Source organism: Lactuca sativa, chromosome 5 (genome assembly GCF_002870075.4).
Source record: "Lactuca sativa cultivar Salinas chromosome 5, Lsat_Salinas_v11, whole genome shotgun sequence".
NCBI lineage: Eukaryota > Viridiplantae > Streptophyta > Magnoliopsida > Asterales > Asteraceae > Lactuca > Lactuca sativa.
The window spans coordinates 115,402,107-115,417,619 of NC_056627.2; the positions used below are offsets into that span (position 1 = coordinate 115,402,107).

At 38.1% G+C, this 15,513-nt stretch overlaps 1 protein-coding gene across 1 annotated transcript; it reads right to left on the reverse strand.

Moving 5' to 3' along the window:
* Nucleotides 1-705: 705 nt before the first annotated feature.
* Nucleotides 706-14,648, reverse strand: LOC111914829 (uncharacterized). The gene is made up of 6 exons (XM_023910535.2): nt 14,616-14,648; nt 14,443-14,496; nt 14,146-14,260; nt 13,905-13,959; nt 13,754-13,767; nt 706-1,697 (listed from the first exon to the last, which is right to left on the reverse strand). The coding sequence occupies exons 1-6, from the start codon at nt 14,646-14,648 to the stop codon at nt 706-708; spliced, it is 1,263 nt and encodes a 420-aa protein (XP_023766303.1).
* Between the last annotated feature and the right edge of the window lie 865 nt (nt 14,649-15,513).

The window sequence follows — 15,513 nt, forward strand, 5'->3', positions numbered from 1 at the left end:
TCCCGGAAGGTCTTTGGGAAACACATCGGGAAAATTGCACACCTCCGGAATGTCTTTGATGTTCTTTTCTTCTTTCTTTTTATCGACTACATGAGCTAAAAATGCGTAGTTCATCTTGTGTAAACAATTTTGTTCCATGATATACGAGATGAGACATAGATTCGTACCGAGGTTATTGCCATATATAACCAGGGCTTCATTGTCGGGTTGGTGAAGGCGAATGCCCTTCTCGTAGCACATAATATCACCACAGTGGGGGCTTAACCAGTTCGTGCCGATGATCACATCAAAAATCCTAATCGTTACCGACATTAAGTCAATTCGAAAGGAGTGGTTATTTAAAGTTAGTGTGCACCCTATGAATACATCGTTTGTTGTTTCTATTTTTCTGTTAGCCATTTCGATGGTAAATGTTCCGTTTAATGCATGAGGATTTTGGTTGAGTAGGTGTTTAAACATATGCCTCACAAAGCTTCTTTCTGCCCCATTATCAAATAAAATGCATGCATAAATGTTGTTGAGGAGGAACGTACCAATGACCAAACCAGGTTCCTTTACTGCCTCCTCATGTCCTATTGCTAGGACTCTTCCCGTTACCCCTGTGTTCTTGTTGTTGGCCTTTTCACAGTTTCTTTTGTAGTGACCCATTTCTCCACACCCATAACATGCTTTACTTACACCAGTATTGGTAAGTTGATTGGCATGTTAGGTTGGTGTTCCACAATATCGACTGATGTGCACCTTCCTATTGCAGTTGGTACAGTGCATCTCTCGGCATGCACCGTTGTGATGAAAGTTGCATTTATCACACTTTGGAATATTTCCCGCATATGGTTTGGTAGGTGCTAGTGTGGCAGGAGTGGTAGCGGCGTGAACCGCCACGATTTGTTGCTTCTTTGTACACTTCTGAGTTTGTTGCCCTTTCCTCTTGTTTCCCGAGTGTTTCTTGTTATCTTTCCCCTTTTTTGGTTCAGTGACGGAAGTCATCATTCCCTTTTGTACCCCATGGTCAAATAGCTTTTGCGCAAGGCACTTGGCGCTATCGAACGTTGTTGGGTCTACAACAATCACATTCCCTTGAATCGGGGGAGTTAGTCCCCAACTGAAACGTTCCACCTTCTTACTTTCAGAAGTGATCATTCCCGGAAACATGATCGTCAGGTCGCTGAATCTGGCAGTGTAAGCTTCAATGTCCGAGTCCTTCACAGTGAGATTCCATAATTCATGTTCAAGTTTTTGTAACTCACCTCTAGGGAAGTACTCTTTAAGCATCATGGTTTTGAGGTCCCCCCAAGTCATTGAATTCGCCACTAGGAGTGTTAGAGCCTTGATGTGGCCATTCCACCCTGTAAGGGCTCTATTGGCAAAGTTACAGGATGCGGATTTAACTTTGTTTTCCTCCGGGCAGCCACTGATCTCAAAGAATGACTCTGTCCTTTCAAACCATCGAGTTAGGGCTATAACACCTCCACTTCCGTTGAATGGTCTTGGTTTTCCGTTTGTAAACTCTTTATATGTGCATGCTCGCTGAAGCCCTTGAGTAACCCCATGGTTGTAACTGCCCGTTCCGTTTCTGCTTCCGCCTCTATTTGCACCATTGTTGTTAATATGTGCTAGAGTAGCAATGACTGTGGCTGAAACTGACAACTGGAATGTGGCCAAATTTATTTGTGGTGGAGGCGGCAGTGGCGGTGGTGCTGTTGCATTGTTCTGGCGTCGTTTATATCTTCAAGGCGGCATTCTACTGCCACTGGTGGAATTTGATAAGTTTTTGATAAGGGTTATGATATGGTTACTATTGTAATGAAACATCGCATTTAGATATGTCAAGTCTAGTGGTTATCGACCTTTATTTTGTACTTATAATTGAAATCTTGTTTTACCAAATAAAAATGAATAGATAAGACATAGGAGATAACAACATCCATAAATAAAAAAACACATGTTTGTTTCATTAATGATAAAGTAGAGGTACATAACTTTTGGAAAATTGACCTTTGTAAGGTCTACAATACATCAAAATAATAATTCGACAGCATAACGACCATTCAAATAGTGTAATCACTTAGACGTAGGGTCGGTCCTACATAGAAACTAAAGAAAAAGGGTAGCACTAACGCATACCCAAATATCTAGTCTATCATAGCGGGTGACTAGGATAGATCCTCCTCACGTCGAGTAGTCCCCTGTGGTGCCTGGGATAAAGTAAAAGCACCATGTAGCTCAGCTAGTCGGCACTCAGCTACCAGCACTCTCTCCTCAAGAGCAATATGTCTCTCTTGGTATTCCCTTACCTCCGCTTGTGCGGCAGTAAGGTCCTCGATGAGTCGGTCCATAGGGTTGTAATCCCTCTCGAGGTTTCGAGTGCGTGCAGTCGTGACCTCTACGATAGCTCTCATCTCCATAACTCGGTTGGCTATCGTCTGAGCTTTATCTCCAATGTCTGAAATCCTCCGGACCATGAAGGGAAGGGCTCGGTCAGCGGGTCCTCCATGGCGAAGGTCATAAAATCCTCGCTCCATCCCAAAAGGTGGGTTTTGCCCTTGATGCCGGATCCATCTCTCAAGATCATATGCCCAGGGGACGTAGGGCTATTATAGCCCCAACGGTGAGCGGGTACTCTAGCCATGTGGGGAGGATCGATGACTTCGGACTCCGCGCCCAGCTCATCCTCCTTCTCTTAGTCTTCTTCCTCTTCAACTTCTTACTTCAACTCATCCTCCAGGATCTCCCTAGGATCCTCCTAAGGGTCCTCCACGATCTATCCGTCATTCCCATGGTTAGGGAAATAAGGATGTCCAGGATGGGGAAAACCTGCCATGGCATCTGCACAAGAATATAAGCACAAGAGAACATATGAAAGATTCATAAAATGTTGAAACACTCTTATAGTATTTTATGTCTTTATGTTTTGTTCTTAGATCCTTTTGGTCATATCTTGAATAAATCTAGTTGATCAGAAAATATTTACCCTAGATATGATTACATAACTGTCTAAATTTAATCGCGATGTCCAAATCTTCTAAATGCATAACTGTTGAATACAAACGAAACATATTTACCGTAGATATGATTACATAACAGTTGAATACAAATGAAACATAGCAACCCAAACGACATACATTGAGAATACAAACTTACATAGTTTACATATTGTGAAAACCCGAAATTTCTATTTTGTACAACCATTCAATTCAATAGAAGTCAAAACAGTTTCTACTAACTTTCAAGCTTTTTGGATTAAGTTTGAGGGTTTTAAGTTTAGTACTTCAGGAAATATCAGGAGAGAGGATGCCCTAGGGTTTATTGTGAAACAATATTATTCCAAAACTCCAAGAGTTTGGATTTTATGGTCTGAACAAAGGTGTTTACAGCCGTAAACCCTAATGTTGGGGTATATATATGACACTTAGTCATTATTTGCCATTTTTCGCAAATCCAAGATCTAAATCTCAAAACTCTCTCATGTATCATCGAACAATTCTTCAAGATCTTCAACTTGTAAGTGTTTCTAGTCCTAATAAGTTGATATAATACTTAATCTAGTGATCTAACACACTTCCACCCGTGAAATCATTCCAAAAGGTTAGATCTTCAAGTTTCACCAAGAACACACACTAGTGTCCTTGGACTTTTAGCACCTTTTCAAGCCACTATCTTGTAAGTACTCCTATCCTAGAGTATCTCAAGGCTTGTTACACTACCATATATCAAGAAATCACCCAAGAAACACCAAGATCAAGGTGTTTACAGTCCAAGATGTTCTTGGACCGCAAACCCTAATTAGGGTGCCAAAGTGTTCCCTAGTCCTTCCTAAGCCTTGGAAACTTGCTTAGATCCCTTCCTTGTTGAATTAAGGGATTGAAAACATCAAAAGACCATAAACCATATGGTTTTACGGTCGTAAACCCAAAGAAAAATGGTCTAAGGACCGTAAACTCCATTTAGGAGTGAAATGGTGCCCTAATCCCTTCCATAGGCTTATACTTCAAGTAGAAATGCTTCTAAGGACTTGTAGAGCTTCAAAACAACACATGGTCAAAGGGGAATGAGATTACGGTCATAAACCCATGAGTTTACGACTGTAAACTCAATGAGTGATGGTCACAAAACCGTAAACTCCAATAAGGGGTTTTCCTTAAACCCTAAACTCAATAGCAATGTCCTACAACACTTAGATGCAATCCTTATGACTTATAGCACATATAAAAGGTGTTTTACATGTCCTAGGATGTCTTAACTTTGTTAATTAGTTGTTTAAAAGACTAATTGGATACATATATGTGTTATTATATGTTAACTAGGATCTTTGAGTGTGTACAAGTCTTCACTTGACACTTAGCATCCTATACAATCCGTTCGTCCAAACCACTCACTGTAGGTGAGTTCGTACCCCTTAATTAACCTTTTAAATGTTTTTAAATGTTTATAAATGCTTTATGGGGGGATACAAGTTGAATCATGCTAGTTGTTATATCAATCACATGTGATTAATAACTAGCATGCAAATGGATTTACGATACGTTAACTGTTTTACCAAATAGATTTCTTTAAAATGACTTTATTAAACGTTTTTACGTGTTTAAAACTCTTTATCAAACTGTCTTACATATTGTAGGTTTCCTTTCAAACTCTGCTACAAATGTATTTCAAACAAAGGTTTTCCTTATACTTAAACTGTCTTATCAAACAAAATACTTTCAATCGTTTTATAAACTGACATCAAGTCATCATTTCTTAGTATTAAACCTTTCAAAGGTTTTAAAAAACTTCTTTTATGCTTTTATATTGTCAAATACATGCCTAAATATGTATAGTTATATAAATAATCTTTAAAGGACTTAGGACTGTTGGCTCGCTTTATTTTCCTTTTCCTCGTTGGGATGTGGCTTTAGGTCATCGGTTACTCGTCCGAATGTCATCTAAATATTAGTTATATATCATGTATACATATATAGACATAAAAGTTCCTCCAGTCAGTTCAGTACCTTTGGGTAGCAAAGACATAATTTCGGTTATACATGTACATTACTAGTAACTATAATAGGTATAATTAGGAGATATTACTTACCATTCCAGGTACAAGGAATCACACTAGAGTCAGTTCATTCATGAGTCTATACTAATACATTACATGTTACATGAATACGCTTAGAAGAGTACGTTTACATAGATACGCTTACATGAACACGTTTACATTAATATGTTTAATAGAAACTATTACATAGGAACTGTTACAACGTTTCGGGACTTACCATTCCACTCCCAAGACTGTTAGCTATAGTAGGGAAAATGATCATCAACAGGTGTCTACGGTTGTACCTTTTCGACGAGTTTCCACGCCGTGAATATCCTAGTGCAAAAGGATACATCTTTAGTTATTATATTATTTTCCTTCCTTTACTTTGTGACACATTCACATGAACGACGAGGTAGGATATATTTGATATAGATAAACTATTTTTCCTTATTACCTTTATATTGTGACTCATACACATATACGACGAGGTAGACTATAACTTTTATAATAATAGTTAAACAGGGAAGAACGGTTACATTTACAGTGATGCTTACTTACAAAACAGTCAGGTCTTGGTAGAAGGCTACTTTCAAAACAGTCAGGTCTTGCTAGAAGATGACTATTATACTAGTAGGAAATATGATATTTTATAGGGTTTTCAAACATTTACAAATCTTTACTTTACAATTTTACAAATCAAAGACACATTAATACTTATGAATTCACCAGCTTTATTGCTGATACTCGCTTTCAAAATAACTTGTATTCTCAGGTCAGAAATAGATAGGTACGACGACCAGGTTTCGTGAAGACGGAGCAGTCAAGACTCGTCTTTTATTTTTGAACATTCATTATGTTGTTTATGATATGAAAGAGCACACATGTATTTAAAAATTATACTATTAATGCAATGGATGATGTTGTTGCTTGTTTACTACTTTACATTGTTGTGATACACTACATAACGTCCTCCGCCTCAGAATGTTTCCGCCGTTCCCGGTTTTGGGATGTGACAGATTGGTATCAGAGCATTGTTTATAGTGAATTGAGTATATCAACCCATAAAATATATACTAACTATAAATACAATGGGATTAAAAATACTCTGACCAAGAGTTTATACTTTTAAATAATAAAATATTTAACTAAGTATACGTGCCTGCATTCATACTAAAATCAGTGTCACAATGATAAGAACAAAAGTATTACGATTGTTGAATATCACACGTAAGCTCGGGGATGTATGGTCAGTCTTGGGAGTGGCATAGCCTGATCAACTATGCTGGTCCGAGGAGTGATTAGCACATGGCCAAGAATGGTTGTGATACGGAAACAAGTCTAAAAACTTACCAACACTAGCACAAGGAGAACATTATAACAGAACCTAAGTCTAAAATACTATAGGAGTATTTTGTGTTACTACAATTACTTAATTGAGAACTAAAAAAAAGATCTTCGTTACTAAGTTGATAGTTGCTAAGTGGATACACTAAGGATATATGTAACTAGGATGTCATAGACTTAGAATCTATGAAATTTTTGCTTTACTCATATTCCTTGTGAATTTGGAGTTAAGGTCACTTATTCGAAGGCCTATCCTGTTTTGATTACATATAACTGGTATACACTTTACAAATAGTGATGTAACTAGTGAAGATTTTCTAATAATTATCTAGATAGTTCGCCTAATAATTATTTCCTTACCCTAAATTCTCACGTAGATAACATGGTTGGACTCCATCCCCACGGCACCCGTACCTTCCGAATGAAGGCAATGCTAGATGGTTTGGAGAAGAACCCGAGAATGATCATCCAATCCCTTAGAATGATCACCATGCTGTAGACCTTTCGGATGATGATAACTCCGAACCTGAGGTTGAGAACCTACCCCCGGTAGCTCCCATTCCAAATCCTAACCCTCGTCCGGCTTTTCATGGCCCTATGCCTCCTTGGGTAGAATGCTTCGAAACATGGAGCGAAGAGCAAGAACAACCTATGTCGTTTAATGGAGACCGAAGCTTCTATAACGTAAACGAAGGTAGCTCAGCAGACAGAGTTCTACCAATCCTGATCCGTAGAGCTAACCGAAATGAAATTTAGGGCAGGACGGCTCTCCAACGTATTGAAGAGGTTAATGCCAATGCAAGAATACATACCGTTCGCATCAATCGCCTTGATCACACAAGTGAGAGATCTGAGAGAAACCATGAGACCTTGATGCAAGCCCTAGCTGAAACCCGAGCCGAAGTCATAGAGCTCCGAGTACGTCAGAGGGTGTACGAAAGATACCTACTTGATATGGAACGTTAACTAGCTGAACTAAGGGTTCACCATAGGGGTGACCGTCGCCAGTAGGAGATACTTTACTTCCTTCTTTTTTTTAAAGAACCGTGTTCCTGTCTAAGTTCTGTGTAGCACTTTTCTATGTGACTACCGTGTACTGTAAGTCCTTTAGTTAGGTCTTTATGTTGTCAAAGACTTTTCTACTCTAGATGTGATGTAAGACCTACTACAAGGTCAATTTTCCCAAACTTATTACATCTTAAACATCGATTTTATTGACAGTCGGCTAACTTTCGTGTCACTCTTTGTTCAAAAACTTTCATCATACTTTCATTGGAGTCTATCTGAAACTTGCTTTAGTCAAGTCTTTGGACTTTAGTAATTTAACTCTGGAATCATTTTCAAGCCTCTTTCAAAGGTTGGATCATATTATCCACCAACCTATAATACCTCGGCTTGAACGAAAAACGTCTTGAGACCATTGTATGAACTTACTTCCACTCTTTGCTAGTACTGCATCATAGGGATGTAGGTCGAACCCACGAGAACGTACTTCTATTCTTTACATGAACGATCGAACTACGTCTAGGATCAACCATACTCGCTCACAAATTCATTTTCTTTCCTTGTAACAGAATCATGTCGCCGAAGAAAAACGATCAACCCATCAACCAAACACCAACTCTTCAGATTGGTACAGCTACCTTTCAAGCTGCAATCTCGGCTGTCGTGTAAGCTGTTCTGACCCACGTTAACGCTAAAAACGCAAATGTTAGCAGGACTGTTAACAATAATTCCAATCCAAGTAACAATCAAGTACCCCAACGAGCAACAAGCTACCACGACACCCGGAATCCCAAGCCCAAGAATAACAAACGAAAGTTTTGGGCTAAGGCTAAAGGCAAATCACCCTAAGGGGCGAGCAAAAGACAACAACCTGTGGCAACCTTCACAGCCACGACATCTGTACCTCCTACTACCATCCCTTCTGGTATCCCAATTGTCCCTACACCAGCCAAGCAGTATGCTGGAAACCTACCGAAATGCAATAAGTGCAGCTTCCATCATCTGGGTAGTTGTCGTCCGTTACACTGCTTTAAATGCAACAAGAATGGACATACTACCAGCTGCTGCAGGACTCGGATCCAACACATTACTTCAACCACCAATGTCGAAATCTCTCGGATATGCCATCTATGTGGCGTAGCCAAGCAGTATGCTGGAAACCTACCGAAATGCAATAAGTGCAGCTTCCATCATCTGGGTAGTTGTCGTCCGTTACACTGCTTTAAATGCAACAAGAATGGACATACTACCAGCTGCTGCAGGACTCGGATCCAACACATTACTTCAACCACCAATGTCGAAATCTCTCGGATATGCCATCTATGTGGCGTAATCGGACACTTCAAGAGGGACTGTCCAACAAAGAAGAACGACGGTGAATCCGGAGGAGTTTGACCTCATAATGGAAAGAGGCAACGACGGACCCTACTGTAGTATAGGTTCACTTCCAATCGTCAGTATTATGTATGATTTTAAAATATGCTTAAAACTAGTGCAACTCGAGTCTTATCTTTTGTGAGATCATGTCAGTTAAGGGATCCTCGTGCTGCGTATACTTGCCTTTTATAGTAGACTTTGTTCGCAGCAGTATTCCTATAGTTACTCTAAAGTACTGTAACTCTGTTAAAAGTTGCACCGTTGTGTTTTTTCTGTAACGCCTTTATGTTCAAATCTAATTTCTTTTACTTCTAAGTAAGTCTGACATTATCATACAACTTGAGTCAATTCGATCCGCACAATACCAGTTTCGTGCGCACATCTCTTTCTCCGAAAACGTCTTTCTAGCGAAGCCGTCATTCCAGAACACCGAAGTACTCATGCATAGAGTACCTCATACTTCTTATTATTTCCGAAGAAAACTCAGCAAACCTCCCCGAAGTACCACTCGTACAGTACGTCACGTTCAATCCAAAGACCCATACGGTTGATCTATCGCTAAAGAATGTATACATAGGGGTGGTATATAATCAAGGTTCTACAGGTTTAGAATTGATGATTCCACTTTAACTTCTTTTCCTTGTTGGGATGTGAGGTTTAAGAAGAATCATTTATTCGACTACGTTTTCAATCTTAATTATATACGACTCATATACACGAGACTGTGATTGATGAACCATGTATGACTTCTAATATGAACTTCAGGACGGAGACTGCCCAAGACTACGAGTAATCACATCATCATGCGAACAAACTTAGAGCCCAATATTGCTTTTGTAACCAGATCGCCCTATGATCTAACGCCCACGGAAATACAAGAACCACCAGGACAACTTAATGAACTACGCATCAATGGAATGGAAAGACCAAGCTTCTCACCCTGGAGAGCTCCGGTCTTGTTCTTTAGGAAGAAAGACGAATTGTTTCGTAAGTCCATCGACTTCAGAGACCTCGACAATATTTCCATTAGAAATCATTACCTTCTGCCTCGCATAGATGAATTGGTTGATCAACCACAAGGAACGAGGTGCATTTCAGAAATGGATCCAAGATGCGAATATCACCAGTTACGAGTGTTAGTGAAGGATGTCCCGAGGACAATCTTCCAACTCAATACGGACACTACGAGTCCGTAGTGATACCCCTTGGATAGGACCAATATGCCCGTAGTATTCATGAACTTAATGAATAGGGTACGCCATTCTTACTTGGATCAGATTGTCATTTTCCTTGTAAATGACTTACTTATATACTCTCGTAGTAAGAAGAAAATCATAAAGAGCATCTACAACAAACCATGGAAACATTACGATCAGAGAAGCTTTATGCGCAGTTCTCTAAATACGAGTTTTAGAATTGAAGAGTCGAATTCCTAAGACACACTATTAGTGATGTGGGAATTCTTGAGGACCCTTCCAAAGATCAAAACCGTTGAGAATTTGTCAGCACTGAAGACGCTTACAGAATTCGCCAAATTCTGGGTCTCGGTGACCTACCGTCGTAAGTTTGTTCGGAACTCCTCGTGAAATATGGAACCTCTTATGACTTTGACTCAGAAGGGAGTGGCCCTTGACTGGGAAGAGAAGCAAGAGGAAGAAAGCTTTGCAATTCCAAGTGAGAGACCAAATCCTTTTGGAAGTCTCATACTGGAAAGGCTTGATACGCTTCAGAAAGCATGGTAAGCTAAATCCAAGATGGTTAGGACCTCCGAGATTCTTGCCAGAATTGGCCCTGTAACTCACAAACCTAACCTACACCACGAACTCAGTAACGTACATTTTACCCTCGATTCTCTAACTGGAAAGAGTGTCTGTCCGATGAAACTCTTGAAATCCCAATCGACGAGATCGAGATCAACGAGAACCTCAACTTTGTGGAAGAACCTATAGAGATCATGGACCAGGAGGTCAAGCAAACGAAACAAATCCGTATCCCGATAGTGAAGGTTCACTGGAACGACAAGCGAGGACCTAAATTCACTTAGTTATTTTTAACTACTTATTTTCTTAAACTCTAATTTCAGGACGAAATTCCTTCTAGGGGGATGATGTGACAACCCGAAATTTCTATTCTGTACAACCATTCAATTCGATAGAAGTCAGAACAGTTTCTGCTAACTTTCAAGCTTTTTGGATTAAGTTTGAGGGTTTTAAGTTTAGTACTTCAGGAAATATCAGGAGAGAGGATGCCCTAGGGTTTATTGTGCAACAATATTATTCCAAAACTCCAAGAGTTTGGATTTTACGGCCTAAACAAAGGTGTTTACAGCCGTAAACCCTAATGTGGGGGTATATATATGACACTTAGTCATTATTTGCCATTTTTCGCAAATCCAAGATCTAAATCTCAAAACTCTCTCATGTATCATCGAACAATTCTTCAAGATCTTCAACTTGTAAGTGTTTCTAGTCCTAATAAGTTGATATAATACTTAATCTAGTGATCTAACACACTTCCACCCATGAAATCATTCCAAAAGGTTAGATCTTCAAGTTTCACCAAGAACACACACTAGTGTCTTTGGACTTTTAGCACCTTTTCAAGCCACTATCTTGTAAGTACTCCTATCCTAGAGTATCTTAAGGCTTGTTACACTACCATATATCAAGAAATCACCCAAGAAACACCAACATCAAGGTGTTTACTGTCCAAGATGTTCTTGGACCGTAAACCCTAATTAGGGTGCCAAAGTGTTCCCTAGTCCTTCCTAAGCCTTGGAAACTTGCTTAGATCCCTTCCTTGTTGAGTTAAGGGCTTGAAAACATCAAAATACCATAAACCATATGGTTTTACAGTCGTAAACCCAAAGAAAAATGGTCTAAGGACCGTAAACTCCATTTAGGAGTGAAATGGTGCCCTAATCCCTTCCATAGGCTTATACTTCAAGTAGAAATGCTTCTAAGGACTTGTAGAGTTTCAAAACAACACATGGTCAAAGGGGCATGAGATTACGGCCGTAAACCCATGAGTTTACGACCGTAAACTCAATGAGAGATGGTCACAAAACCGTAAACTCCAATAAGGGGTTTTCCTTAAACCCTAAACTCAATACCAATGTCCTACAACACTTAGATGCAATCCTTATGACTTATAGCACTTATAAAAGGTGTTTTACATGTTCTAGGATGTCTTAAATTTGTTAATTAGTTGTTTAAAAGACTAACTGGATACATATATGTGTAATTATATGTGAACTAGGATCTTTGAGTGTGTACAAGTCTTCACTTGACACTTAGCATCCTATACAGTCCGTTCGTCCAAACCACTCACTGCAGGTGAGTTCATACCCTTTAATTAACCTTTTAAATGTTTATAAATGCTTTATGGGGGGTACAAGTTGAATCATGCTAGTTGTTATATCAATCACATGTGATTAACAACTAGCATGCAAATGGATTTACGATACGTTAACTGTTTTACCAAATAGATTTCTTCAAAATGACTTTCTTAAACGTTTTTACATGTTTAAAACTCTTTATCAAATTGTCTTACATATTGTAGGTTTCCTTTCAAACTCTGTTACAAAGGTTTTCCTTATACTTAAACTGTCTTATCAAACAAAATACTTTCAATTGTTTTATAAACTGACATCAAGTCATCATTTCTTAGTATTAAACCTTTCAAAGCTTTTAAAAAACTTCTTTTATGCTTTTATATTGTCAAATACATGCCTAAATATGTATAGTTATATAAATAATCTTTAAAGGACTTAGGACTGTTGGCTCGCTTTATTTTCCTTTTCCTTGTTGGGATGTGGCTTTAGGTCATCGGTTACTCGTCCGAATGTCGTCTAAATATTAGTTATATATCATGTATACATATATAGACATAAAAGTTCCTCCAGTCAGTTCAGTACCTTTGGGTAGCAAAGACATACTTTCAGTTATACATGTACATTACTAGTAACTATAATAGGTATAATTAGGAGATATTACTTACCATTCCAAGTACAAGGAATCACACAAGAGTCAGTTCATTCATGAGTCTATACTAATACATTACATGTTACATGAATACGCTTAGAAGAATACGTTTACATAGATACGCTTACGTGAACACGTTTACATTAATATGTTTAATACGATCTGTTACAACGTTTTGGGACTTACCATTCCACTCCCAAGACTGTTAGCTACTGTAGGGAAAATGATCATCGACGGGTGTCTACGGTTGTACCTTTTCGGCGAGTTTCCACGCCGTGAATATCCTAGTGCAAAAGGATACATCTTTAGTTATTATATTATTTTCCTTTCTTTACTTTGTGACACATTCACATGAACGACGAGGTAGGATATATTTGATATAGATAAACTATTTTTCCTTATTACCTTTATATTGTGACTCATACACATAAACGACGAGGTAGACTATAACTTTTATAATAATAGTTAAACAGTGAAGAACCGTCACATTTATAGTGATGCTTACTTACAAAACAGTCGGGTCTTGGTAGAAGACTACTTTTATACTAGTAGGAAATATGGGATTTTCTAGGGTTTTCAAACATTTACAAGTCTTTACTTTACAATTTTACAAATCTAAGACACATTAATACTTATGAATTCACCATCTTTATTGCTGATACTCGCTTTCAAAATAACTTGTATTCTTAGGTCACAAATAGACAGGTACGACGACCAGGTTTCGTGAAGATAGAGCAGTCAAGACTCGTCTTTTATTTTTGAACATTCATTATGTTGATTATGATATGAAAAAACACACATGTATTTAAAAATTATACTATTAATGCAATGGATGATGTTGTTGCTTGTTTACTACTTTACATTGTTGTGATACACTACATGACGTCCTCCGCGCCAGAACATTTCCGCCATTCCCGATTTTGGGGTGTGATAGATATTATGCTTATTCATAAGTTACACAAAAGTGACAGAAAGTAAAATTTCATAGTGTTGCATCGCTTGAACTTAAAACAGAGTTGACTACCTGTTACTGGGTCCCTGAGAATACAAGTCATTTTGAAAAACATCAACTATAAATGTCACACCCCGAACCAGATGGCGGAGACGTCCGAGCTCAGTTCCTTGATAAATGAAAAATAAATAACCATAACAAAACCTTTTAGTCTCTAACTTGCCTTCCTGGATGGAATGGAATATCAGGGTCTCCGGTTGATTCAACATCAACAGCACCTGCCAAAAGGCAGATGTGAGGAAATCAATATCAACCGGTGAAATTTTGGAAATTTTATGACCAAAACAGAAATGATAACTGAGGTTAGAGCTTCGAAATAAAGGTTAAATGGTGTGGTTTTCATGTATGTTGCTCCATGTGATGTAACTAACAATGTCTATTTAGAATAATCGACTAAATCTCACATATGTTGCTCTTTACTGTTCTTCTCTTTTCTTTATAGTCGAAGGTGGAGGTGAATAATGGGGATGAGGTGTAGTGGTTGTTGTTTGGTGGTGCGATGGTGTTAGTAATGGGTAACTACATTTATAATTGTACCATTAAAGATACCAACACCCAAACCTACAGTAGATGAAAACAAAGCCCATGACAACACCATTCTTGACAAAAAAATATTAGCATGTTCCAGGAGAAATGACATACTCACATGTTGTCGGCCAGTCATACTCTCCATCAGTTAGCAATGTTGAGTGTATGACAACCTGCAAAATTGGCCAATTGTGTTCTAGTAAGAACCGGTAAATGCTTATTTTGATCTACAAGATGAACATATTAAGTAATATATATACATGGGATACTTTTAGAAAACGATGGTAAAGATAAAGAACAAATCTAATGTCTAAATTTGATTACTTGAAGTTACCACCACCTCTACCTGATTAACATCTCCTTCATGGAAAAACACCATTTTCAATTAGTTAAAAATGATGTAATAAACTATACAAATTTCAGTAATTAATACAATTTACCTGAGTAAAGTTCAGGAGAGAAAAAGTTTCTTATCTTGTTGTGACTCCTCTTATAGTCGAGCCCCTGGGTTCATTTTACAAGATCTGGATATGAAGATGCTACATAAGATCAAATAATCAATCTTCTCTTAAAATTCAAATTTTAGGAAACATTTCTTCCCATAACCTAATAGTCTAGAAGCGTGAACTGTGATATTAACCTTGGAAACATAAAAATTTCAACTTGTGAATCAAAAGAACAAAAACAACCGGTATTCCAAAAGCAAATATAATATATGATTAAAGAACATAATGAAAGAATCATACCAATATGAAACTATTTGGGAATAACAATATGAAAAAGCCTACTAGATTGTTCCATTTTGGGAACATAACCCTTCAAGTTTCCTTTTGCAACTTGAAATCGTTATTTGTTTATTTAATTGCAGATATGAATGAAAGACATTACCTTTTCATTGAGACTGAGATTATCAACATCATTATTTGTTTATTTAATTGTGCTGGTGGCTCTTAGGTGTTTTTTTACGGAGAGAGATGGATGAGGGTTGTCGTTGTCTCAAAACATCCATGGTTAGAGAACAGGGGAGCTCGGGGAGCCTTAAGCTAGGGTTCTTCATCGAGATTACAGCGAGAAAGATGAAGTTGTGTCTTCGACCAATACATAAAATCGCAATGTGCAAGAACGAAAAACCGATACAAAACTTTAAAAAAAAATATAACAATTTAGGGATAGAAAACATATATAATGTTAGGGCTCTTACCTGGTACTACCTGACATGGGACCGACATCGATGTTTCAATCAC

Coding starts and splice junctions, on each gene's coding strand:
- LOC111914829 (XM_023910535.2), bottom strand. CDS start 14,648: ATGGTGTTTTTCCATGAAGGAGATGTTAATCAG. Junction 14,497..14,615: donor ATGAAGGAGATGTTAATCAG/GTAGAGGTGGTG, acceptor TTCATCTTGTAG/ATCAAAATAAGCATTTACCG. Junction 14,261..14,442: donor ACAATTGGCCAATTTTGCAG/GTTGTCATACAC, acceptor TTATAAATGTAG/TTACCCATTACTAACACCAT.